At 43.1% G+C, this 26,899-nt stretch overlaps 1 protein-coding gene across 1 annotated transcript; it reads left to right on the top strand.

The window, feature by feature from the left end:
• The first annotated feature begins 3,678 nt into the window (after positions 1–3,678).
• On the top strand, positions 3,679–26,313 carry SNX18 (sorting nexin 18). The gene is made up of 2 exons (XM_037529166.2): positions 3,679–5,456; positions 25,600–26,313. The coding sequence occupies exons 1-2, from the start codon at positions 3,836–3,838 to the stop codon at positions 25,851–25,853; spliced, it is 1,875 nt and encodes a 624-aa protein (XP_037385063.1). The 5' UTR covers positions 3,679–3,835; the 3' UTR covers positions 25,854–26,313.
• Positions 26,314–26,899: the final 586 nt, after the last annotated feature.

Genomic DNA, 26,899 nt, shown 5'->3' with positions numbered 1-26,899 from the left:
CGGCATCACGGGAATGCCAGCAGAAGCAGAGCAGAGAGCAGAAGAGAACGAAAGAGCGAAAGGAGCAGAGAAGAAAAGGCCACGAGGAAACGCTGGAGAGCCCAGATAGAGTGAAGATTTGCTGGGTACCCCTGCCTGCTGTGTACCTGGTAAATCCCAATAAAAGCCTGAAAAGCCCATTGAGGGCTCCAGGACTCCTCCTTTACCCTGTCTGCTCGGGTCATAGAGATCCTGCTCTGTCCCTTCCTGCCCCTACAAATTATAGAAATGTTTATGTTAGGTAGTAAGTGCCACATAGAAACAGCACTAGATGATGGAGGCAGAGAGGGGTGGTGTTAGGATAATTAAAACCAGCTGCCTCAAACAAACTAGCCTTCTCAGTGGCTTACCCATCAAAGGTCTCTTCCCTCATAAAATCCAATTGGGGTTATTGACTCAATGACCAAGACTCCCTCCATATTCTAGGTTCTTCAAGGATAACCAAGAAATGAAGCCAAAGTGATTCTGAATGAAGTGAAGGTGCAACACAATGAACCTCTTAGAGGGTTCCAGGCAGAAGAAAGAGTGAAAAGAAAATCCTGAGGCCATTTATGGTCCCCAGTTAGGCACGTAAGAAGCTTAGAGTTTGCCACTCAATTCTAACAAAGAAAAAACAGAACTGAAAAATCAACAATTCTTAGATCTTATAAGAGAAGTGAGGTCAGAGGCCAAACCACTCTCCTCCAAATTGGAGACAGGCAGGTACATAAAATCACAAGTTAACACATAAATATGCTATCCAGAAATAGCACTGTGGCTTCTCTTGAGGAGGAGAGGGAAGAAAGAGAAGCAGAGGCCGCCAAATTCCTCTCAGGTTTAGGGAAGGAGCCTGAAAATGCAGTTGTTTGGGACCATTTAGTGTTCCCTCATGACTTATTTTTATAAAAGCATAGTGATATAGAAATAGTTGATGGTCATAATAATGACTGGAAATTATGAATAATATGCTCCATTTTCTAGAAAAATCTTTAAAAAATATATTACTGTATCTACTTCCCTGAGTGAACAGTTGTAAGTTTCTTATAACAGGGCATGTGTCTAGACATCCAGGACCCTGAGTGGGTAGGGTTTATCCTGCCACTCATGTGTCATAGGATCAGGTACCATAGACAGCCTGTACGGTCCTTCACAAAGCTGGATATGAAACTGAGCATGAAGGCCTCCTACCTGATTCTGCCACCCTGTAGTTCTTTGATAGCAATATCACAGAGAAGCCCACGCCTTCTGCAAATGCCATCACCTCAAACTCCTGGAATTAGGACACCCTAAAAAGATTTTTGTTTTCCCTGATACAAAGCTTTAAGCATTGCAAGTATTATGTTAAAAGTAACTACCAGGAGGGGCCTCCCCTGGTAGCGCAGCGGTTGAGCGCTGGGCTGCCCGCAGCCTCTGCAGCGCCGGTTGGTTCCCCGGACACCTGCGAGGGTCCTACAAAAAAAAAAAAAAAGAAAAAGAAAAGAAAAGTGGGGCCTCCCCAGTGGCGCAGCGGTTGAGCGCTGGGTTGCGAGGCTGCCCGCAGCCTCTGCAGTGCCTGTTCGATCCCCGGCTGCTCCCCGGCCACCGGAGGAGGGTCCCACATGGCGCGCAGACCTCTCCTGCCGCCCGCTGCTCCCCTCAGCAGTGTACTTCGGTCCTTCTGCCTGCTCTGCTCCCCGCTCTGGCTCTGGTGAATTCTCTCACCCTCCCGTGCTTCTGACTGTACCCAGTGCTTGTATAAATATAAACAAATGAATAAAAAATATTAAAAAAAGGTAACTACCAGGTAAATAGTAAGACTGAAAGGAAATGCATTTATCTTAAATATTCTAGATTAGTATCTTATGATTAAATAAGTAAAATAAATTGTATTCTGGAGTCTGATAAATGTTGACTTCTTGTTTCTGACCACATAAGTTGTTGACATTGAAATTCAATGACCTCTGTTGCTTACTCAGGGAATTGTCTTAACCCAGAATTTTCAGCTAAAAATGTTGTAATTCTGAATTTGCTTACTGAATTGAATTAAGGTTTTGCATTAGGGGTAAACATTATGAGAGTAATTCTGGTACATGGGGTTGGTGGTTTTGTGCAGTATGCTTAGAATGTCACAGCCCTACAATAATTGTATACTCATCTGGCCTGTTTCCCAGATTTGCTTGAAAAGGGTCAGAAGACAGGCTGAAATTAATGACATATGAATGCTGAATCCCAATTAGAGATGTCTTCAAAGGAATAATTAGGCTAAACTTAATAGGAGGGGATTATGAAAAGAAAAAGCTTTGGGCAAATAATACACTGAAGAAAAAAAAGATGTCAAACAAGGTAACTATGGGAGATTGGAGTTCATGAATATTTAAGGAAGAGATTTTTTTATTTACTTATCTTAAAAACTATATAAATAGAGTAAGACCAGTGAATGGAGAAGGATGGCTGCTGATCTCAAACTAGGAATAGAAATGTCAGCATTGGAAGCGTTCTGGTGCCTACAATCTGAGATTGCACTTTTATTCTCTTTATGACAGACGGCAGGATCTCTGCTTTCCAAATTAATAACAACAGCGACAGCAAATGTGTTTACTACGTGCAGAGTCACCTTGTTTCATTCTCTTCCTCTGTAAAATAGGAATTACTTTACTGTGGAACTGCCACAAAAACTGCAGCTAGGAATTGTCAGAATGCAGCTAGAACTCAGCAGCGTGGCTGGGAAATCTGAGCTGTCATTCACCGCATTACTTAAGCCTTGAAGAGAAGGGACACGTGCCAAATACTAGCTCTCTGCGCACACTAATTTTTCCTGCAAACTCTCTAGTGTCCTTTTGACACTTCTTCCTTTGTTAAATATACAACCTTCCTTACTTTGCATTTGTCATTCTCCCCTTCTTGTCCAAAGCCTCCAGTGAGTAGAAGAGGAAAGGCAGCTGCTCCGTCATCCTACAGTCCAGGCACAGATGTCCCGTCTTCTTACTACAATGGCTAATATTCATTGACAAGTCCTTTACTGCACGCTTTGGTTCATCTAGGAGCATCCACAGAGCGCTAAGTGGGAAAGTCTGTCAGGAATGCAAATATGAACTTGCTTTCTAGGATTCGTTTGTAAACTCAAAAGCTTAAAAAAATTCTCAGACATTCGGGCCTCCCTGGTGGCGCAAGGGGTTGAGATGCAACCTATGAGGCTATCCGCAGCCTCTGCAGCACGACTTCGAGCCCCAGCTGGCCGGGGGCTACCCACATGGCGCGGCAGACCTCTCCGGTCTCGCCCGCTGCTCCCCTCAACAGTGTATTCCAGTCAGTCTGCCTGTTCTGCTCCCCGCTCTGTCTCTGGTGACTCCTCTCACCCTCCGCGGCTCTGGCTTGTACCCCAGCTCTCGTATGCATAAACAAACAAATCTTGAAAAAAAATTCTCAGACATTCACTAGAGCAGAAGCCTTTCTCCTCAGCGCCTCCCTCGGCGTCGCCCTTGCGCGGCGCTGGCCACCAGGGGGCAATGGCGGCCGCGGAGCCGGATCTGGGGAGGCCGGCGCGGCGGCGCGGCGGCGCGGCGGCTCGGCGATCGCTTGCTCTGGCCTGGCGCGCGGCTCTCGGCCGTGGATTAGCGCAGCTGGGGACGTGGGAGGCCGCGGGCCCCGCCCCCGGCCGGCGGCGGCCCAGCGCGCCAGTCTGCGCTGCGAGCGGAGCGGCGCGGAGGGCGCGACCGGCGGGCGGGGGCGAGAGGGCGCGAGCTGCCTTCCGCGCGCCCCTCGGTGCTCCAGGGCGCCGGCTCCACCGCGGGCCCCTCGGGCGGGCCCGGGGCGCGCGGCTCCGGGCGTCGGGGGGACCATGGCGCTGCGCGCCCGGGCGCTGTACGACTTCAGGTCGGAGAACCCGGGCGAGATCTCGCTGCGCGAGCACGAGGTGCTGAGCCTGTGCAGCGAGCACGACATCGAGGGCTGGCTGGAGGGGGTCAACAGCCGCGGCGACCGCGGCCTCTTCCCCGCCTCGTACGTGCAGGTGATCCGCGCCCCGGAGCCCGGCCCGCCGGGGGACAGCGGCCCGGGCGTCCCCGCGCGCTACGCCAACGTCCCGCCCGGCGGCTTCGAGCCGGTGCCCGCCGCGCCGCCCGCCTCCTTCAAGCCGCCGCCCGACGCCTTCCAGCAGCTGCTGCAGCCGCAGCCCGCGCCGCTGCCGAGCACCTTCCAGCCGCTGGGCGCGGGCTACCCCTACGGCGGGGGCGCCCCGCAGGCGGCGCCGCAGCCGCTCTACGGCGGCGGCTACCAGGCCAGCCAGGGCAGCGACGACGACTGGGATGACGAGTGGGACGACAGCTCCACGGTGGCGGACGAGCCCGGCGCGCTGGGCGGCGGCGCCTACCCGGACCTCGACGGCGCGTCGTCGGGGGGCGGCGCCGCGGGCCGCTACCGCCTGTCCACGCGCTCGGACCTGTCGCTGGGCGCGCGCGGCGGCGCGGCGCCCCCGCAGCCGCACCCGGCGGGGGCCAAGAGCTCGGCCACCGTGAGCCGCAACCTCAACCGCTTCTCCACCTTCGTCAAGTCCGGCGGGGAGGCCTTCGTGCTCGGAGAGGCGTCGGGCTTCGTGAAGGACGGGGACAAGCTGTGCGTGGTGCTGGGGCCCTATGGCCCCGAGTGGCAGGAGAACCCTTACCCCTTCCAGTGCACCATCGACGACCCCACCAAGCAGACCAAGTTCAAGGGGATGAAGAGCTACATCTCCTACAAGCTGGTGCCCACGCACACGCAGGTGCCCGTGCACCGGCGCTACAAGCACTTCGACTGGCTGTACGCGCGCCTGGCCGAGAAGTTCCCGGTCATCTCCGTGCCCCACCTGCCCGAGAAGCAGGCCACCGGCCGCTTCGAGGAGGACTTCATCTCCAAGCGCAGGAAGGGCCTCATCTGGTGGATGAACCACATGGCCAGCCACCCGGTGTTGGCGCAGTGCGATGTCTTCCAGCATTTTCTGACGTGTCCCAGCAGCACCGACGAGAAGGCCTGGAAGCAGGGCAAGAGGAAGGCTGAGAAGGACGAGATGGTGGGTGCCAACTTCTTTCTGACGCTCAGCACGCCCCCCGCCGCCGCCCTGGACCTTCAGGAGGTGGAGAGCAAGATCGACGGCTTCAAGTGCTTCACCAAGAAGATGGATGACAGCGCGCTGCAGCTCAACCACACGGCCAACGAGTTCGCGCGCAAGCAGGTGACCGGCTTCAAGAAGGAGTATCAGAAGGTGGGCCAGTCCTTCCGCTGCCTCAGCCAGGCCTTTGAGCTGGACCAGCAGGCCTTCTCGGCCGGCCTGAACCAGGCCATCGCCTTCACCGGAGATGCCTACGACGCCATTGGCGAGCTCTTTGCTGAGCAGCCCAGGCAGGACCTGGACCCCGTCATGGACCTGTTAGCGCTCTATCAGGGGCATCTGGCCAACTTCCCGGACATCATCCACGTTCAGAAAGGTAAAGCCTGACCTTTCCAGCAGAGGATATGGAATGTTTTGTTCAGGTTGAAAGGGATGGCTTTGGCAGAGAGACAGTTCTTTTCCTGACTAATATCCTACAGGTCAGAGTCGAGCAGGGCTGTGGACAGCTAAGCTGTTTCCCTGGCTTACGGGGTGGGTGGTGGGTAAGTGGCGTCTTCCTTCGTGTATTTCCAGTCAGGGAGTGGCTACTCTTCAGAAAATGTTCTAAGAGTACTTTTTGTGATGCCCTCTCGTTTTAGAGTTTGAATAGTTGGGTAATGAGCTTCTGGGCTCTGTGACCTTGTGTCCTGGGTAGAATTAAAAGTGGACCCAAATATGTTAGGCTACCATATGAACAGGACTGTCACTTAGTAATGGATTTCAGAAATCGTGGAAATAATGGGCAAAAATAGAGAGCAGCACATAAAGGTAAGTCCCATGTTTCCCCTGCACATGAACACCCCCACGTTGGTAGAGAAATTGGGATTAATTCTCTGAGGTACTAACTGGTGCATTTAAGAATTTCCTGCACAGTTTTTTTTCTTGCAACCATTATAGATGTAGTGAAAGACTAATTTCAGGAAGTTATAATGAAGCTCTTCTAATTAGCTCAGTCATTCTGAGTTTGGAGGATATATGAATCAACTGAAATTAAGGTTGTCAGGCAGGAAAACGATGTAAGGAAAATACATAGAATGTGTGGCACCTGGGTATTGTGTTTTAGAGCAGTGTTTCTGGATCTCTAGTGAGTTAGTTCCTTGTCAGAGGTTGTTTTATTAGTTGTCGTGTCTCTAACTTTTGTTTAAATTTTGTAGAATATTTTCTTATAAATAAATTAGATCTGTAATGCTAGTTATAGTGTTAACTCACTCATTGCATTTTGATAAAATGCCTTGATTAAGAAGTTGGAGGTGTTGAAGTTAGCAGTTAGGAAGACCTAGCTTCTGGCCAGTGTTGGGGAGAATGGGGAGAAGGAGTCACCTAAGCATAAACTCCTGCTGTGGTTCAGACCTCCTTGGGTCGTCAGTCTGGCCCTCAGTAATGAGGTGCTCACTGCCTTTCCAGCTGGACAGTCCAATTTTGAACAAACCTGGGCTTTGACGTATTCTTACTATATTGAGCTAAAATTGACCTGTCTTTATTCTCTCTCTGGATCTATACAACCTAAGTCTATTCCTCATCAACATGCAGTCCTTCAGATATTTGGAGCAGCAATCATGCTTTCTCCCCCCTCCAAGCATGAGTAGTCTTCTGATTCACCAAGAAGGGAGGAGGGTGCTGCAGATTCCTTGAACTTATATTTGTGTTGCCTAAAATGCAGTACCCTGAAACATCTGCAGCACTAATTTGACTAGAGAATATTAACTTTCATGGCAATTTATATTTGGTAAATGCGTTCAAAGATTGAATCAGCATTTTGAGCAATATGGGCTGTCTGCCCAATATGAACCCGTATCTCCATTCCCTGTGCCTTTTTTTTTTTTTTTTTGCATAAATTGCCATGAATTCTTGACTTTGTGGCTGGTGTTGGTGGAACTGACATTTTGAGCCATTAGTGTAGAACCTTACATTTAAATTCCATTGTATTGCAACCATCTGGACCTGTCCTGGCTGTCTTTTTACGTATTTCTGTGAGTTTAAACATATTGTTGGTAAATAGGATAGATACATGCAGTGCAACACAGGTGACTGGCTGCTGCACGGTTGCATCAGTTCCTGCACTGGCTTTACTGTCTGTCAGCCAAGGCATGCAGCCTTGTCAAGTGCTCTGCTGTTAAAATCATTTATCAGAAAAGGTACAGTGTTTGTTCTCAGGTCTGTTTGAGTTTTCAGCAATAGTCTATTTAGTTTGTTAAACCACATCTAATTTATTTTTCTCCTAGAACTAAAATTATCTCCTATTACTTGGGATTTGAGAAACTTCCTTTACATCATCTGATCAGATCTAGGGGTATTAAAATGTAATCTTGAGGAACCTTGGAAAGAACACAGTTATGTTCAATACGGTTTGTTTCTGCGGTAGCCTTGGTATATTATATACAGGGCTCCTGTGTCCTTAGATGACATATCTTTGAATGTACAGCCATTTAAAGCTACAGTGTACAATGCACAGAGCTAAAAGCATTTTGCTTACAGTGTTTATTGAGGATGCTAGTGTTGGTGAGTTTCAGGAATACAAATGAGGTGAATATCATTTGTCAGGCTAGAGATTTTAGATCTTGTCCAGGATGCTCAGAAAATATGGTTATAAGGAGCAGCTCGACCTCACTCTTTACACAGTTGCTCTTGGAATGAATCTGTTTTAGTCTGAGCACTTGGGGATTTGTTTACAGGTTGTTTTTTCCTCCAGGGTCTGAAAACTTAATCATAGCAAAGGTGTTACTGTGACTTTTGAGAGGAGAACCAAGATAAATAAAAATTATTTAAATTAAATTAAATATTTAAGTTAAAAATGTATTTAAACATTTTAAGTGATCTTTATAAATATTTGATCTAAAATTTGTATTTTGACTTAGGAAAAAATGTCAAAATTCAAAAGTTTCACCTGGCAAGTGTTCACCGGTGAAGAAAGCATTTTCACTACTACATTTTACATTGCTCTAATCATGTGTTTGGAGGTCCTCTTACAGATGAGATAGAACATAATTAGGAAGTGCTTTTAATTACTAAGAAGCTAAGAGGAGAAGGCAATTCAAGTCTTTTGTCCCTTAATTCTTGCATGAGGAGTGGGGAAGGAACATGAGGTTCCACTGAGGTTTTTCCTATGCAAAAGACTGCTGGGGTAAATCAGCTTTTCAGGCACCATAGATGTGCTACTCAATGCTGGATCTGTGAACCCATGTGACTATTTAAATTTAAGGAAACTAAAATTAAAAGTTCACTTCCTTAGTCATACTTGTTGACGGCTACCATATTGGATCACAGATACAGAATGTTTCTATCACTGTTCACGATTCAATTGGACAGTGTTGTGCTGGACATGGGGCCATAGTTGAATTTTCAGTCCTGTCATAGGATTCTTTAGCAGGTTGATGATCTTTTCACATACTTTCCAGATAGTTTACGTTTTGCTTGGACATCTCATGGCATATAGGCTTAAGTGATAATAACTGAGAGGGGAAACAGGTCCTGCTAGACCCCTCTATAGAATTTGCCATGCACTCAAACAGTGAGAAATATATCTATGGGTTATGAGGATCTTCTTTGTAGCCTGCCTTCATGTCTCATTCAGAAATACAACAGGTCTTGGGATGGATATCTGAGGCCAGTGTGGATCCCATTGTGAATCCTCATTGTGGATCCTCCAGAATGAGGGTGGGAAACTCCATTACTTTTAAATGTGATGGACTGGCATTCTTGACTATATTTGGTACTGAAACCCCTTGCTTAAACTTAATAATAGTTTTAGTTTAAGTGCTTTTTTGCAAAAGTGAAAGAGCCATATGGTTCCTTTAACCAAAAGAGAATTCTAGAATTCTAATTTTTTCATCAACTAAAAGAGTCTTAGATAAACAGGTTTATTTAGGCTAATGGAGTCAAGTGTAGGAAGAAAGCAGTTTGCTGTAGGCTGCAGGCTGTACATTAGATGAAATTTCAGAATCTGAATTTTATCCGCATTGTGCTTTAACAGGAATCCCTTCAAGTCTTTGTTGATAGGCAGCCATTGACCACTAACTAGGCAGTAAGCACACATCTATCACTGAACTGTGCAATACTGTGGTCTTGATTTTCTTTTCTTAGGTAGTAACATTTTATCTTCTTTATCTTCTCTGTCTGTAGTCTGCATTTATAATCCTGATGTTAATGACTTTGGGGTAGTATATAGAATGTATTTCACTGTTGGTTTCTTAGCATATTCATTTTTTCCTTCCAAAGATATGATTAATTCCTAATGTTTAATAAGGCTATCGCTGGGTGGCAGTGGGTCATTATGATTTAGGCTTATCTCTTGGGGAATATTGTGAAAGGGAAAGACTGTAAACATTGAGTGATGAGAAATGTTGGTTTCATCTTGTTTATGAATATGGACTAGATAGCTAGAGAGAGTCACTTAAAGGCAAATTTCATTTTTCCAGAGAAAAGGTATAAAATCATATGAACGTGATTTGCTGGTAAAATCCAGTCTGTGAGAGCCAGGAGTCAGAACTAGATAAATAAACAGGCAGTCCTGTTTTCTGTACTCTTAAATTAATTATGCAGACTCTACTTCACTGCTCTCTGTAAACGTTCCAGATGGAGCCTTCTTTTCAACAAAAAATAGCCCGGGGACCTCAGGAATGGTACACCAGCCCTCGGCCTATCTGTCTTGTGGGGTAGAATTTCACCATTGTGCTTCCTTTCACCACATGTAGGATAGGTCTTATGTCCCTCAGACATTAATTAAAGATAGCTATAGTCCCGGCTGGGCACGTGAGGTGAGGCAGGGCCACAGTGAGCCCTTCCCTCTCTGTTCCCCATTCTCCTGTTGCTAAAAATAGCCCTGAGAGGGTGGTGCCAGGAATATGGTGAAGAGGTCTAATAAGCAGACTGTTTGCAAACTCATCTTTATTTTGAAATCTGTGTGCCAGGAACTGAGGTCATTCATCTTTTTGTTTTAGCCCAGTCTTACTTGAATCCATTATCTCCTCTTCCCATCTCTAACTATTGTCTAAGACTTCAGTTCTAGCCTTAACCTCTTATCCTTTGTTCCAAACTGTATTTTCTTAGTGAAATTAAGGTTAGCTTTGGAGCTTTTGAAATAAATGACAAGTTCCTTGCTTAAAACGTCTCTGAGACAGGACTGTCTTGGCCATGAGGCTAAGTGAGGGTACCACTCGTATCAATCTGTCACTGGTTTCTTAGACTTCTTTCGTTAGCTGTCATGTCCTCCTCAGAATCGCACTAGAAGCCCAGGCTGTTCGGGTGATCATAACAGAACTGAAGAGGCAAGGACCTGTACTACTCATGTTCTTCCCATAAATGCTCTTGGGCACAGTTGGACTTTTCCTCTTTATTCAGAAATATCATCCACACACGCTGCCGTCCGGTCATCTTAAGATTTCCAAACATGATGGTAGAATCCAGTCAACTGAGAGTTCTGTGAGAGTTCCCAAGGGGTCATCTATATAGCAGTTCAGATTTGTAGTTTAATATGCCTGTCCTGTATTGCACACAGAAGAAAGGGTAACAAGGGATAAATCTTAGAATTATTTGGAGTCACCAATTTTTGTTGTTCCCAAGACAAAAATAATATAAATTGTCCCCCTGCCATATTACCTTTGTTCTTGTGCAGATCACTTTAATATTTCTGAACTTCAGTTTCCTCATCTGTAAATAATGAGGTTCATGGCTTCCTAAGTACCATATTATGGGTCAATTTTTTTTTTTAAATAATAGCATTCCTAATTTAAAATACTCTTAAGTACATGATAAACTTTTATTAGATTCTGTTTCAGACTAATTTCAATGGTGTTTTATCTGCTTAGGTGATGTTATGATTCAGGAATATGAAAATCCTTAATTAATGTAAAAGAAAATTATGCACATTAAATCAGATATGCACGGAAGGACTTACCACATTAGGTGTTGTGAATGTGGATGTGACTAGTACCTGGCCTCTTGTGTACTCATGAGTGTTCTTAAAGGTTCTGAAGCTCAGGTGTGGTGGACAGCTGAGCAACTTCTGTCTGGTCCAAATGAGGGATGTAATGAATAGAGCCACCAAAGAGATCAACTGTGACTTTTCCCCCTAATATAAAGTATTTCTCTTGACTTCAAAATACTGTCTCCTTTCCCAAAGTAGGAATAATCAGATGTTGATCTTTTATTTATAGCTTTATTAAACTTTATTGTGAATGCGTTTTAGTCATGTGAATGAGTAGTCTCTTTCCCTGGAGATTTTAATCTCTCACTGTCACTTGACTCCTGGTAAACACATTTTATGGTTTTGTTTTATTATTTGTTCTTTTTTAGCAAATAGGGAGATAGTGTAGATACAGAGTGGAACTAAAATCATTAGATTTATTCATAGGATGCTCTGAAAGACGAACCTGATTTTACTCAAGTATTTAAGTGCCCATCAGAGATCAGGCACTGTTAAAGATGCTTGGGTTTAGCAGGTTGAAGACACATAGAGAAAAAAAATACAGTAAATAAACGATAGTGTGTGTTAGAGTATGTTATGTGCTAGGGGAACAAATGCAAATGGAAAGTGCAAAAGGAGATAGGGACGTGGAAGGAAGGGTGGAAAAGCGGAGTTAGCCAAATAGGTAAGTGTTCGTGGGGTGAGCTTTTCAGGCACAGGGTACAGCTAAAGCAAGGGTGCTGGGGAGGTGTGTGTTGAGCAGGCTGAGAAACCTGAAAAGTAAGGCTGGATGACCGGAGCTAAGAGTAGGAGAGGAGGTCATAGGAAATCTGATTTGGGTGTTTTCTTGGGGAGGAGGGGGAGAAATTTATTTTTATGAACTGAAATTTGCATAGCATTATATTGGCCTTTTAAAAATGTACAGTTCAGTGACATTTGGTGCATTAATCACTCCAAAAGAAAATACTATACCATAAAACAGTCACTGCATATTTCTCCATTACCCTACTCTCTAGGAACCACCAGTCTGCTCTTTGTGTCTGTGGATTTACCTGTTTTGGATATTTAATATAAATGGAATCATACCTGAAACCTCTTAATGTCTGGCTTATTATTCTTAGCATGTTTTCCAGTTCATTCACATTATGGTGAGTATAAGTCCTTCCTTCTATGGTTGAATAATACCTTATTATTATCTATATGCCACACATGTTTCTCCATCCATTGTTGGGGATGTGAGTGATTTTCACCTTATAATTATTTTGGGCAGTATTGCTATGAACATTTGTGTACAGTATTTGTTAGGTGATTTATAGGGCTTTGTACATCATTGTCAGGTCTTGGAAGAAAAGTCCCACTGAAGGGGAGACATTATAGGATTTTGAGCCAAGGAATAATGTCCAACTGGATGTTCTAACAAACTTATCAAGCTGCTATTTTGAAAATAGAATGGGGGTGAAGTGGGTGTCAAATGTAGAAGCAGTGAACTAGAAGTAAGCTGCTCCAATAATCCAGGTGAGAGATAATGGTGGCCTGGACCAGGGTGGGTACAAGTCGATGAGGAGGGATCCTATTCTGAATATATTTTAAAGGTACAGTCGCAGGTTTGCCTGAGGAACTATATGTAGCGCATGAGAGAAGCCTGACTTCACTAAAAGTGACTCCGTGGTTTTTTACTGACCAATGGTAAAAGTTAGGAAAGAGGAAGTTAAGAATGAACCCTGAGCTGTTGGGTTGAAATTGGAGACATTGGGCCTCCCTGGTGGCGCAGCAGTTGAGCGCTGGGCTGCGAAGCTGCCCCAGCCTCTGCAGCGCTGGTTCGATCCCTGGCTGCTCCCTGGCCACTGGAGGAGGGTCCCACATGGCGTGCAGACCCCTCCTGCCACCCACTGCTCCCCTCAGCAGTGTACTTCTTCGTCAGTTTGCCTGTTCTGCTCCCCCTTCAGGCTCTGGTGAATTCTCTCACCCTCCCGCGCTTCTGGCTGTACCCAGTGCTTGTATAAATAAATAAATAAATTTTTTAAAAAAATGGAGTTTCCAGCAACAGATGAGGAAGACTGTGTGTGGACCAGCAGATGGGTGATCAGGACTTCAGTTTAAACCTTTTAGATTGAATGGCTCCTGCATGCCACACCTCCCTCAACTGAGTACCTGGAGCCTGGTCCTTTCCCAGGTAATCATGGCTGATAGAATGGATGCTAGCTGGTGTGCCAAAGACTGAGTATTGCTTGGCTCTTGGAGACCATGTGATAATTTTTTCTGTACCTCTAGTGTATAGTTATACTTTATTTCATACTAGGTACCCAATGAATGCTGTTGAGTTAATAAAGTAAGCACTTGGTTGATGTTGAAGTAGATCTCTGCTCTGATTCATAGAATGTTTTTATTTTCCTATTTATATGATGATAGAAAACAGTTTAAAAGTGTACAGGAAATAAAGAGAATCTGGATCTACTTTATGGGTAATATGTGGGAGGTTTAAAAGTTTTAGAATTAATGTGCCAATGAAATAACTTTCCAAAATTCTTCAGCAAGAGGAGAGGAAATTTGTGTGTGCCAGAAAAATTTATGTACCTTGTTAATACTTGGTGTTTAAATTCGTGTATATAAACAACTTTCCTCTTCCATTTGATATTTTTACTGGGGGTCCCTTTTGTTTAATTCAAAATGTGAGATCCAGAGAGAGTGCATTCATCTTGTTGAATGACTTAGATACATAAAACACTGAGCTTAGGTATTGAATAGTAGGTAGTTACCCTCATGGGAAGTGCAGTTCCATAAGGAAGCTAGGATGTGTGCACAGATAGTTGAAGTAAGGTAGATTTAACTTAGTGTTGATAGTACGAGTGCGCATGGGGATCTGGAGGATGGAGAGTCCTTGTCAATTGTTAGATGCTTGGGCGGGTAGAATTTGGTGCTCTGCTTTGGAAAAGTGATTATGGAACTTTTGGAGGAACATAAATGGAAAGTACATTCTTGATCTTGGCGAATAGATGTAATAAGCATATATTATGTGTGTAACCACAGCCTAGGTCATAGAGGGAGACAGGTGAGCAGTTATCACCATGCAGTGTGATACATACTGTCATGGGCATGTGCCAAGGTCTGAAATTGGGGTAACTATGGAGTAGATAGGAGAGTGGATAGGGTGACTTCTTCCAGTCTCAATATAAGAAGAGTTTTAAAAAAGCAGTTGCCATGCAGGTAGGGCAGGGGAAGAGCAATCCAGGCAAAGGGAACAAAAATTAGGGACTAAATCCTGTCTTGTCAGAATCAGCCATGGAATGTTATGACTATGAACTGAGCCCCACACTTCATCTATTGAGTCAGAAAGCCAGGGATGCTGGGCCTGGACTGGTGTTCTTATAAAAGCTCCTCACATGATTTTGATGTGCCACAGGACTGCTGCTGGAGGTGGTGGAGATGGGTGTTGCTATAGTTAGGTCTGCCCTTTAGATGGACAAGTCCTGGTGACAGATGTAAAGGCAAGTTGGGTGGGGCAAATAGGAAACTCTTGCAATGATTCAGGTAAGACATGATGAAATCCTAAGACATTGAGCCAGTGGTTGTGGGTGTGGGGAGAAGAGAGAAGTGCTATTTGCCAGCACACGAGATGGGGTAAGGGACAGGGAGGAATATATAATGACCTACAGACTAGGGGTTGTGGAGGCAGTAGTGGAGATGCTCAGTCCCACAAGACTGCCCTGCTCCCCAACACACACACACACACACACTCATACTCATTTCAGATGCCAGTTGCAAGCCCATGTTATCACGTGTGCATCTGACCAACCAGTTATAGATGGGAGTTTCCAATGACCCCCCTGCTTCAGATGGATTAACTTTGTAGAGGGGCTCACAGAACTCAGGGAAACACTTAACATTTACCAGTTTATTAAAGGATTGAGTACAGATGAATAGCCAGATAAAGAGATACATGGAGTGAGCTCTGGGAGCCTCTGAAGCAGGAGTTTCTTTTTTCTGTCTTTGTGGAGTTGGGGTGTATTATCCCTCTGATGTAGCTATTCACCCACCCAGAAATTTCCTGAACCCTCTACTATTGGAATTTTATGAGACTTCCTTACATAGGCACCATCAGTTATGAATTCTATTCCCAGCTTTCTACCCTCTCTGGAAAAGTGGAGTACAGGGCTGAAAATTTCCTTCTGATCATGGTGACCAGTCCTCATCCATGAGTACAAGAGTCACTTCAATAGAATAAAAGAGACTCCTCGTGCTCTTAACATGTAGGAATTTACAAGGTTCAGAAGCTCTGTGCCAGGAACCGGAAGTAGAGACCAGAATACAGTATGTCACACAGGTCAAGCAGATTAGGGAGCTGCAGCCTGGGTAGTAACAGTAATTGCCTCTGTTTAGTACTTACTATGTGAACAGCAGTAACATGTATTATATACATGCATCTAATTCCACTCAGGAGTGGCTATGCCAGCAGAGTGGTTGAGAAGACCCATTTTCCAATTACAATCGTGGTCTCAGGTTCCAGGTGGACATGAATTCTGGGGGCATACCGTTCAACCCATACAACTGTTAACTCCCTCAAAGGGGTATTATCCCCGTACAGTCCTTGTGAAAACTGAAACTTGGGAGTTAAGTGATTTTCAGGATCAGCTAATAGAGCTGATATTCGAGTTCATTTTTGCCTTGATTTGAAATTGGTCTCTTTGCAGTATGCTTGCTGGGCAGCTCAGTCTTTTAGGCAGTCAACAACTGCTTAAAGGTTTATAACTGAAGAGTGACTTCTGACTTATGATGAAAACAACTAATATCATGAGCACTTCCTGTGTATCAGGCGTGGTGCTTATATTTTATGTTCATTATATCCATTTAAACCTCATAGGAACTTTTGAATACTTTTTCTTCTTCCCATTTTACAGATAGGAACTGAATCATAGAAATTGAACTACAAGCGTTTGTAGGCATCCTGCTCTGGTGTGTGGCCTGGCTCCCCGGAGAGCTTCAGGACACTCCTCCTTTTGCCTGAGTACATACTTGAGGCTGTATGGATAGACAGGCTTGTATGGGGGGAGGGGAGGCATAGGGAAGTAGCAGGTGAACTTGAGCCGCCTCCCAGGCAGAGTGGCAGGACTTGGTTAGGCATCACTGTCTTGAGTCTAGAATTATCTTTGAGGTTTGAAGTTTGGCTGATAGAAAAAGCTGATGCCAGGAGTAGACAGGTTAAGAAGAGGAACAGGGGTAGAAAAAAGATAAGAAATGGGACTGGGGCCTCCCCTGGTGGCGCAGCGATTGAGCGCTGGGTTGCGAGGCTGCCCACAGCCGCTGCAGTGCGAGTTTGATCCCTGGCCACCGGCGAGGGTCCCACAAAAAAAAAAAAAAAAGAAAGAAAGAAATGGGACTGAAGGGAGTCATAGAAATCCTGGGCCTTTTATTCTGTTGAGTTATGTTGACATTTGTGATAGTCACAGAACTCACCAATTATCCGCAGTGAGACATCTCTTAACTAAATACTATTAGATGTCAGCATGCATTATCTGCAAGTTTTCATATTTCGTGACTTACAGTTTATGTATATTTTAAAACTTGACACATTTCTAAGTGCTTTGTTTTATCTTTTGGGGGGGTCTTCTGCGCTCTAGTTTGGGGAAGTCCAAATGTGGCCAGAGTAAAGATGCATAGTCTTTGGACATCTGGTCCCTCCAGCACGAGAAGGCAGGGAAACCCCTGTGTCCAGGTTGTTTGTAACATCTTACTTAGGGACTGTCCCCAAAGCTGAGGTCACAAACCTGCTAAGTACTACCATGGCCAAAGTAGCAGTTTATAACTGCATGGTTCAAGATTTCAGTTATAAAGTTAAAAACTAGAAATTATTTGGAAAAAATACTTGAGTATGAGAAATATATTTGTTGAAATTTTCCTTCTTATTACACTGTTAACCACAGCACTCTTGGGAGCATTCCTACAAGGAAAGGTCCTGGGCGTGTAGCTCATGGTTTTTGTGTAGCTCATGGTTTTTGTGTAGCTCATGGTTTTTCTTCTGAAGAGTTGCTACCGCTTCTCTGCCTGTCCCACATAGAGGGGCATGTCTGTTTAGCAGCTTCTATTAGATTTATTTTAGCTCAGATCTTTCTAAAAATAGAAAGGAAACTAAGGTTATACTTTTGGTTAAAGGTTTATTGGTTTGTTGTATGTCAAAGTCATCTAAACCAAATATATCTAAAGCTGCTTTGTGTGTACAGACTAATAGCCATACATATGTATCAGTCAGGTAACAAAAGAATAAGGAAGCTAGGAATTATGAGCTTCTTATAAAATCAACTCTTTTTTAGTTTTATTCTGTGTTCACAATTATCAAGGATATTCTTTCTTCGTTTTATTAGGATTCTGTAGGCATAAAATCTTTAAGAAACAATGTTTTCCTTTTCCTTTTCTCAAATTTTAACATCTTTATATTTACTTGACCATAGGCAAATCAACATTTTCACCAATGTATCCAGATTCTTCTGAAATAAAAACATACGTTATTTACAGAATTCTCTTGCCTCCATGACCTTAGTCATTTTATCACATATTTAATATTTAGTACGAGCTGAAGTACAAGAACCTTTTTATATATATAATTTCCTAGCAATGAACAGCTTGTCTTACCAAATAAGCCACAAGAGATATAATTTTCCTCTTTATTTCTGTAACAAGGTGAGCTGTATAAATGTACATGCACAGTGAATGAAAGCAATCAAATGATTTAAGATGTGATGCACTCAAATGAATGCTTTCATTCATACTAAATGTCATTCTGCTCTTAAACCTTTGGTGAATGTTGAATGAAGCCAATTGAGCTGCTTAATTAGATATCACAAATCTTTTACCTAAGACAGGATACTTTTTTTTTTTTTGCAATATACCAACTTTATTTAACAAAAGTAACAGGTGAAGTCAGTCACTTTTATTAAGAGAACAACTGACTACAAGAAACTGGCTTAAACTCAGTAACTTACAGTTGCATTTCACTGAGCTCTGTTGCTGTGAAGGATACAGCTCACGCACAGGTGTGGAGGAACAATTTGTGCTTTTCAGGTATTCACTGAACACTATCCTCTGTACACATATACATATGAAAAAGATAATTCACATTCCTGGGTATATGTCATATTTGTTGATCTTTTGGAAGAAGTAATCTAAGGAGAAGAATGAGTGGTTCTAGCTCATGAATCACAGAGTGAACCCAGCACAAACTCTGCTAGACCCCAAGTCTCCTTAACTCCTCTTCGGCTGTCAGATGGGTTTGGGATTCTTGTTTGGAAAGTTCTCTGGGTAACATATTTGCACCTTTCAAAGTTTATTAATGTGGCCCAAACTTGAAGCTTACTTAGTGTGACTTAACACAGGAGTAAAATTGTGAGGATTTTGAAGAAGTTCTTAGGGTATTCATCCCTGAGACGTAGTAGACTTTAGAGGGGGCTGGGTATTGTGCACTATGTGTGGGGGCTGACCCCTGGGATTTGAGATCTCCATGAATGAGGTGTGGTTCCAGTTGGGCCAGTAACTTTGAGAAGTCAGGCAGACCCAGGTTCGTATTTAACCAGACACCTTTTAGTAAACTTATTTATGGCCCCTAAGCTTCACTTTTCCATCTCTGAAAATGAAGGTGACAATAGCTTTTATTGTAGGGTTAAAGAAAAGAAAATGAGTGGCCTCCCTTGTGGTGCAAGGAGTAAAGTCGCAACCTATGAAGCTGTCCACAGCCACTGCAGCACGAGTTCGAGCCCGGCCAGGGAGATACCCACATGGCGCAGCAGACCTCTCCTGACTCGCCCGCTGCTCCCCTCAGCAGTGTATTTCAGTAGATCTGCCTGTTCTTTTCCCCACTATTGTCTCTGGTGAATCCTCTCACCTCCCACACCTCTGGCCTATACCCCAGTTCTTGTATGCATAAATAAATAAATCTTAAAAAGAAAAATGAGACATACAGAGAACAGAGCAGGCTCATATTTGCCTGCATGGACAACACATCCTGCTTCTCTGTTAGAGATGTTTACCTTTGATTTCTGAGATGTTTCACTCAAAAAATACTAAAAGGTAAATATTGGAGCATAGGAGAAAGCTTATTCAACAAGGGGGTGGGTGGAGACCTACAGGGAGGAAGGAAAGGGGAGGGGAAGAAGCTAGTGGGGAGTCAGCAGGGAACAGGAGGGTGTGGGTCCCAGTGATGAGAGGATAAGAGCAAAATAGGCCACATTGACCAAATTAGCATTTTCTTTCAACATTTTACATTACTAGGGGATGAAGGAAAACAGGCCTAGTGCAGCCCTGGGCAGCCTGCACTCAGCAGTCCCTGTTGCCCTTCAGCCTGTCTCCTGTTCTGTCCCTCATGCCATGGCTTCAGTTTTCTGGAATAAGGCCCTGGGAAGACAGAAAATCTAGTTAACGTGGGGTTATTTATTTTTTTTTAAGCGCATTCTTGATTTCAAAATTAAAGTGCTTGCTTTATTTTTTTAAAGGGATAAAATGTAGCCTTCGGATCCCTGTTGCTTAGTGACTGGGCCTTTTGTATAATTGGTCTTAGGCGGGACAAAACATACTGAGAACAAGAGATTTGGTTGAGGAAAGGAAGGCAAAGTTCAGGTGCAGAAACTGGACCCAGTTGGGTAGGGGAGCTTTTTGGGGCTACCCTCTGGCCCAGTGGGGGATGAAAGAGTGGGGCATAAAGAGGGCAAATCAAAAGACAGCTTCTCCTTAGGAGTTTGGGGCACTTACTGAGATTTTATAGTATATGTGAAGGTCTATGTGTACCCCCCTCCCTGCTCCTCAGCCCGTCTCCTCCCCCTCCCATCCCATTTTGCTGGGTCAGAAAGTCATTTCTCTTTACAAGCAGAAGGAAATGATACAGTACAATTTAGTGTAGTGTGACTGTACTTGCTCTTGTGCTTGCTCTTGCTCAGCTTGGAGTGAGTTCTTACTACGTGCCTAATTGACTAGATGACACCCCCGCCGCCTCTTTTCCTTTTAGAAAGACCAAAGTGACATTGAAATGCTCCCTAACCATGTTTTACCAATGGAAATTCTCTAGTAGCATGCTGTATAAATCATGTCCTGCTTTTAGAAATGATGCTGACTTCCTGGATCACAGTCTATAAAATGAGTTTGAGTTCTTTCAAATTGTAATATTAATGAGCCTTGTCATAGGATTGAATTCTGCAGTTTCATATTGTGTTCATCACAAACGGTGTACTATCCCTTTAAAATTGAGCGCATGTGAATTATGAACAAAGATGTAGTTACTTCATGCTTTTTGCTCTTTTCAGCCTGAGCATGCTCTATTTAAACTCTGTGAGATGGCTCATTTTGCAAGACCCAAGAAAACAGTGGCAGAGGATTAGGGGTGAATTTGCAACATGAGTTCTGTGGAGCTGGGTATGGTGAGGGGAAGTGGGACAGTGTGCCTTTCTTTGAGCCTGGCATTTTGTAATATATATAAAAACGAGTGCTGTTAGGAACTTTGCATGAACAGAGTCAGATAAGAATGCCAAAGGAGTCCAGAGAGTTTTGTTAATAACGGATCCTAAAGCAAAAGCAAAATACTGGTATACTTTATTTACCTTTATCACTCCAGATGTGGAAAGGGCAGAACCCTGTGCAGCAGGGTGTAGCAGAGACCCCGCCAGGAATGCTCAAAGCCAAGTAGCAGGGGTGGGATGGTAGGGATGGCTCACTCTCCTCCATGGATTCCCCGGGACTTTGGACAAACCAACTAGCCTTTCATTTCTAAAATTGAGAGAATGACACCAAAACTCTTTTATAGCCTTTTCAGTTCTTAACAAAATAAATAAATAAATAAATAAATAAATAAAAAATCTGGGAACCAACTCTGCCTTTCTGATCTGTGAATAGCTGTACTTGACCTTCCTCTAAGAGTATCTCTCAGGGCTGCAGTGATGAGAAGGAAACCTTCAGAGTTTCTGTTCCTGCTTTGGAACTAAGTCCTGGGGTTATTAGTTTCTGAGAGGACATTCTGTCCTGTGGAGAATTTCTAATAATTCGCCAAACTAATTTAATAACCAAATTGAGTGTTCAATTGAAAGTTCTCAGCATCCAAGCCTACTCAGGAGGGCTTGTTTCTACATTCTTTTCTGCCTTCCTCTCCTCAGAGATCCCCTGAGGAAGAACCACCTGCAATGTCTGCAGACTCAGCCTGGTGTCCTGCAGGGCAGCGGGGCTACTTTTGCCTACTTGGGAGCACGGTAGAGGGTGTGGTTGAAATGTATTGCCAGACTTTCAACAATACTTTTTCCTGTACTTCAAATATATTTTGGGGATTTTTTCTAGTTGTGTAACTTGGGGAGGCTGCACCATCCCATGTGGTACCTTGTTATAAGTTGTATTTTCTTCTGGACTATAAATACCACTCCATTATTGTGTGTGTGTGTGTGTGTGTTTTAATAGAGGCATGTTTTACTTATTTATTTATTTTATTTTGTTTTGTTTTTTGTTTATACATGCACTGGGTACAGTCAGAAGCGCGGGAGGGTGAGAGAATTCACCAGAGCCAGAGTGGGGAGCAGAGCAGGCAGAAGGACCAAAGTACACTGCTGAGGGGAGCAGCGGGTGGCAGGAGAGGTCTGCGCGCCATGTGGGACCCTCCTCTGGTGGCCGGGGAGCAGCCGGGGATCGAACTGGCGCCACAGAGGCTGCGGGCAGCTTCGCAACCCAGCGCTCAACCGCTGCGCCACCGGGGAGGCCCATTAAATGAAGAAGTATATGCTCACACTGCTCTGTATTGTCAGCCCCTTCATCTTTAATCTCAGGATTGAAAACTGTATAATTTCATTATGCCGTCTTAATATGCTCATATTTTATCCCAAGTGCAACTAATGTCTGTTAGCCCAAGAAACAAATTCATAGTGATATACCCCCATTCTAAAATATTCTTCCTTTTGATCACTCTTGATTTTTTTTTCTTTTGTTTATAAATAATTGCCCTATCCATGAGTTTATGGGGACTCTTGTTTAATTCAACAGTGAACCATGGACTTTTCACCTTAGATTTTATTTTGTAATTCCTCTCCCTTGCTTTTATCTCTCATTTGTTTTGGAAGCAGTGTGGCAGTATGATGCTCATGAAGGGGATTGGGCTGGTAAGGGGCATATCCCTCCTAAATTAGCCACTTGAAAAGTGGAACCTTTGAAAACCTTTGCTTATCTCCTTAATGACTTCATGATAAAAATGTGTGGTCCCTTCTTTAAATTCTGGAGAATGTTTTTAGTTTTTATTTACAACCCTCTTGGGTTTGGTAAAAAATGCAGTACAGCTGAGAGAATGCTTGAAAGATGCTGTAATGCTTTGTTACAGCTCTGTAGCTGGTTTCATTGTATCTCTAATTGCCTCTTAAGCAGCTACAAATTAATTTTTAAAGCTGTCCTAAAAGTAACAAGTCCATAGTAATCTAATTTGATGGGAATAGTTTTCCTTCTTCAGCCTCCCACTTCTTAGAGACTAATAAACCTGATTAAAAATTTGGTCATCTCTATGTCTCTTGTGATGTCTAAAGTTTTAAATGTAAAAACTGTGAGGTCTAGAAACATACAGATAACTGAATTATCAGGTCAACTCACAACAAATCCATTTAGCTGACCCAGATTCTAGGTCTAATAATCATACTATTGCACTTAACGTTTAACCAGTGTTTGCAGTGTAGTTGTATTGGAAAAATATGTTCCCATTTTCCTCTCCCTCAGTTCAGAAATTCATTGGGTAGAAATAGTGAGTAGAGATGCAAGCTCCCTGGAAACCCAAGAAAGTTTTTGTTTGTTAGACCCCTAGTGTTGAAACACCTTTGCTATTTGTTTGCTGGTATAACTTGAACTGTTTAAAGGATGCTATCCCCTCCCCTCCCCCCTTTTTGCTCCCAGGCAGTAAACAGAAAACTAACTTCCATAATTACCTTTTTTAATATTTTGACTATATCTTTCTCCTAAATACACATCACTAGAGCCCTACAGTTTGCAAAATGCATATAGGAAGAGCTAACAGGGTTATGTGAACAAAATTGAGAAAATGAGGTGGTTTTCTTCTTAATGATATATATATATATGTATATTTTCCATAGGATGTTGAAGGTCTTTGGGATTGTCATCCTGAGCGTTAATAGCCAGCTGCTGTACCCTTATAGAAGGAACTGTGCTGCTGTCTCTTCAACTCAGGGATATAGTCGGGGATTCTTGTGATATTTTATTTTACTGCTGTTAACTTGTGTTATTGTTAATCATCTGAAGGTGGATCTGGGAGAAAGTTAATTAGCTACATTTCAGTTAGAACAGATTTAATACTTGTTACTGTTTCCAAGAATTTTGAAAATGTATGCCGATGTGACAAGTCGCCAAAACTTCATTCTTTTCCTCCCTCTTTTTAACAAATTTTATTTCTTCTGTCAAACCTTTGGATTTATTCATTTTTAAATTGGTTCTTACAGATGCATTTATGCAATTCTATAGAATAGAATGTAATTTCCAAGACAAGCTGCAATTTAGTTGAATTCACAGCACTATGGGTGACCTTTCAGAGCTGCTTGCGTGCTGTCCTCTCCTTTCTTGTGAAACACCAGAATAAGAGACACTTCCATAGTATCACCAACACAGGCAGCAGCTGCCCCACCAGGGCAGGGGATCTGAGCAGCAGTGTGCTAGCTTGTCTCTAGTGATCTCATGTCTGACTGTCCCTGGCTGCTCAGATCAGCAGCAGATGAAAAAATAATGAAATCCCATGGAGAGGTTTCTCTTTTGATTTCCTGTTTTCCCCCTACCTTCTTCCTGCACGCTTTCACCAGTTTTAAACATGTATTTCATCATTTCTTGTTCTTGGTCTTATTGAAAGTTTTCCTTCTCATACTTTCCTGATTTTTCTCCACCCTCAGTTTCTGTATGCAAAATGTGAAACCTATACAAACTACTTTAATACAAACTACAAAACGGGCAGATTTTGTGCCTCTCTAGACCTGCCCACCATCATAGAAAAGCGCCCACTTTCAGAGGGATAGCTTCTTAGTGGGCTGGGTCGGGGGTCTTCCTGAAGCTGTGTTCATGCAAGTAGATTCTCTTTTGAGCAGACCCCATGTCTCTGCTCTGGAGTCAGGTGAAGCCAGGTACCCTCTCTGCTTCAGGCCTGGCATGCTTTTCATTTAAAAATCTCATTTAGAATAAGTTAATGAAAATATACACAGATGCATACATATCTATATAAAATATTTGTTACTGGTTTTAATTTCTCAGGTTTTTAGCTTTGTTTCCTAGCAGATACTGTTTTAACCTCTAAGGGATTTATGGAATGCGAGTTTATTCTACATTATTTTGCAGGAGAATTGAAGATATTTACAAGTAAGGCTTTTCCCTTGTATATTTCACCATTTGCTAAAACTGAATATTACTGAAACGGTTCCTCAACTTCCCCATCTCCTCCTAAACACACTACCCCCAACGTTTGGTATTGTTGTGTTCTCAGACTGCCAGGCCAGGTGTCCTAGAAATTTCTCTTGTTCTATTTTGATTTTCATCATGGTTTAGTACAATGAGTGCTAGAGTCAGGAAATTGGAGTCTTGAGCTGAATCTGCTTGTTATTTGAACTTTATCATCACCCATTCCAAAGAACCCACAAATGCCAAGGAACCCATATCCTTTATTTCCTAACCCTCAATGACCTCAGACATGTGTGTTTTCATATGACTGCTTATGGGGAAGGGTCTCACCTCATGGCACCTGCCAAGTGACCATCCACTACTGTCCCCTCTTCTCCCCCTTGCACACACACCCTCTGGTGATACTTCTTCATAAGAGACTGTGGACTTCTGGCTTCATCCTCAGGTATTCATTAGGCAGACTCTGAATTCACTAATCCTCAAAACTCACAGCCCCTACAGGAAAGGAATTCCGAGGGCCCTTATGCTCCAGGTGTACATCGCCTGATAGAACATGGAGTCACACCAGCACCAAAAAGACATGGACTTGGGCAACCCCAGTGAGGATGCTCTATAACTGTTCATCGCCAATACTGCCATGTTACTTCCATGGCATGGTATGATTTCCAGAAACACAACCCAAGTTGGTGCCTACATGTTTCAGAGTCTGGGTTTTGCAATCTTAGACAGTAATTCTTTAGTGAGACTCTCTGAGGAGAAGTGGGTTTGTATCTTCTGTTGAGGTATTGTTTTCATAGATAACCCTTTTAATATATGATAATATAATGGTGTTACACCTTTCTCTTAAGAATGTGAAAACTGCAGAGTTTATTGGTTTGTCTTTTTCGGGACAGTTCCTTATAATTTATTTTCTGTGGTATGTAGTAACTCTACTTGGAAGAGATGAGATGTACTATAGACACTTGATCAATGGCAAATGCTAGATTTGCCAGATTCCTTCTTTTGTAATGGGTAATTAGTCATCACTTTAAATTCCAAGGGACTTTAAAATAATTTAGGCAGTTAATTATTGTGTTATATTTATAATCTGTTCAATATATAATATGCTAAAGAATCTGTTTTATATGTAACTATACTGTTGGGACACATGCATATATTCACTTTTTAACTAATTTTTTTTTTTTAACTACAGGAGCTCTTACCAAAGTAAAGGAGAGTAGGCGGCATGTGGAAGAAGGGAAGATGGAAGTCCAGAAGGCTGATGGCATTCAAGATCGCTGTAACACTATTTCTTTTGCCACTTTGGCTGAGATTCACCACTTCCATCAAATTCGAGTAAGAGACTTTAAATCACAGATGCAGCATTTCTTACAACAACAAATAATATTTTTCCAAAAAGTGACCCAGAAGTTGGAAGAAGCTCTTCACAAATATGATAGCGTTTAATGACTGGACATTGGATTGTGTACTTTTTTCAGTTCAAGGATAATTTCTGCAGCAGAATGAAGACTGCTATCAAAGAGCTTTTGCCAACTATCAGTGGTGGTACAAGGATGGTTTTGTGTTCAACTGAAACTCCGCTGAATATATAATTACGTAGGAAAGAAACAGTTAATATGGTTATGTAATAGAAACAGTACCACACATTGTAACTAAATTATACTATGTATGCCTACACTACCATTGTAACTTTTGGAATAATGATTATACTATTTGCCTTATTGCTTTTTGAAGTATGGGTATTCTAGTGCATACTTTGTAGACCTCAAAACCCATGAAGGGTCTCAAAGAAGCTGGCTGGATAAAAGCCTGCTGCGGATGCCTTTTTACTCTCATAGATTGGGATTACCTAAATTCAACCTATTCTCTGTTTACAAACTCCAACTAGAGCAGCTATGCGACTTTGTGCCTTTAGACTCTTGGTTTTCATTTTTCCACCTTACCTTCCCACCCACCCACCCTTTTTTTTTTTTTAAAGTAACCACAACATTTCTGACTGAAAGAGTGAAAGGCCAGTGCATATAATGACAAACTTTTGGTAACCTTGTTGGCGCTGGGGGTGGGTGGGAGGCTCAGCTGTCATCAGTTTGCACAGCAAGTACTGTTTCCTGAGACATGCTGGGGAGCACAGCTGAGAGACCCTGGATGCTCATCTTTGGATATCAAGTCTATTAGGGAAGAAAATGGTGCCACTCTTTTCCCTTAGATGCTACAGTAGCATAGCCTCTTCACTCAAGTGTCCTGGAAACTTGGCGTGGAGATTTAAAAGAACCTGTCTTATAACACAGAGAAGAAGGAATCTACTCAGTCGGGGACACAAGCACAGAATCAGTGATGACACACTCGATTTTAGTTTTTAGGAGGGCTTTCTTTTTTTCTTTCTTTTTTTTAGCTTGAAGATTTCCTTTTAGTATTCAGTGTGTTTTTTTTTTTTAATGGATCTACACTGTTAACTGATTGAGACTCCACTGTGATTCACTCGTTTACTTAAT

Source organism: Talpa occidentalis, unplaced genomic scaffold, assembly GCF_014898055.3.
Source record: "Talpa occidentalis isolate TD23 unplaced genomic scaffold, MPIMG_talOcc4v2.1 talOcc4.6, whole genome shotgun sequence".
NCBI classification, from domain to species: Eukaryota; Metazoa; Chordata; class Mammalia; order Eulipotyphla; family Talpidae; genus Talpa; species Talpa occidentalis.
Note: the sequence above shows the minus strand (reverse complement) of the source record. Positions and strands in the feature narration are given on the sequence as shown.

Coding starts and splice junctions, on each gene's coding strand:
- SNX18 (XM_037529166.2), top strand. CDS start 3,836: ATGGCGCTGCGCGCCCGGGCGCTGTACGACTTCAGGTCGGAGAACCCG. Junction 5,457..25,599: donor CATCATCCACGTTCAGAAAG/GTAAAGCCTGAC, acceptor TTTTAACTACAG/GAGCTCTTACCAAAGTAAAG.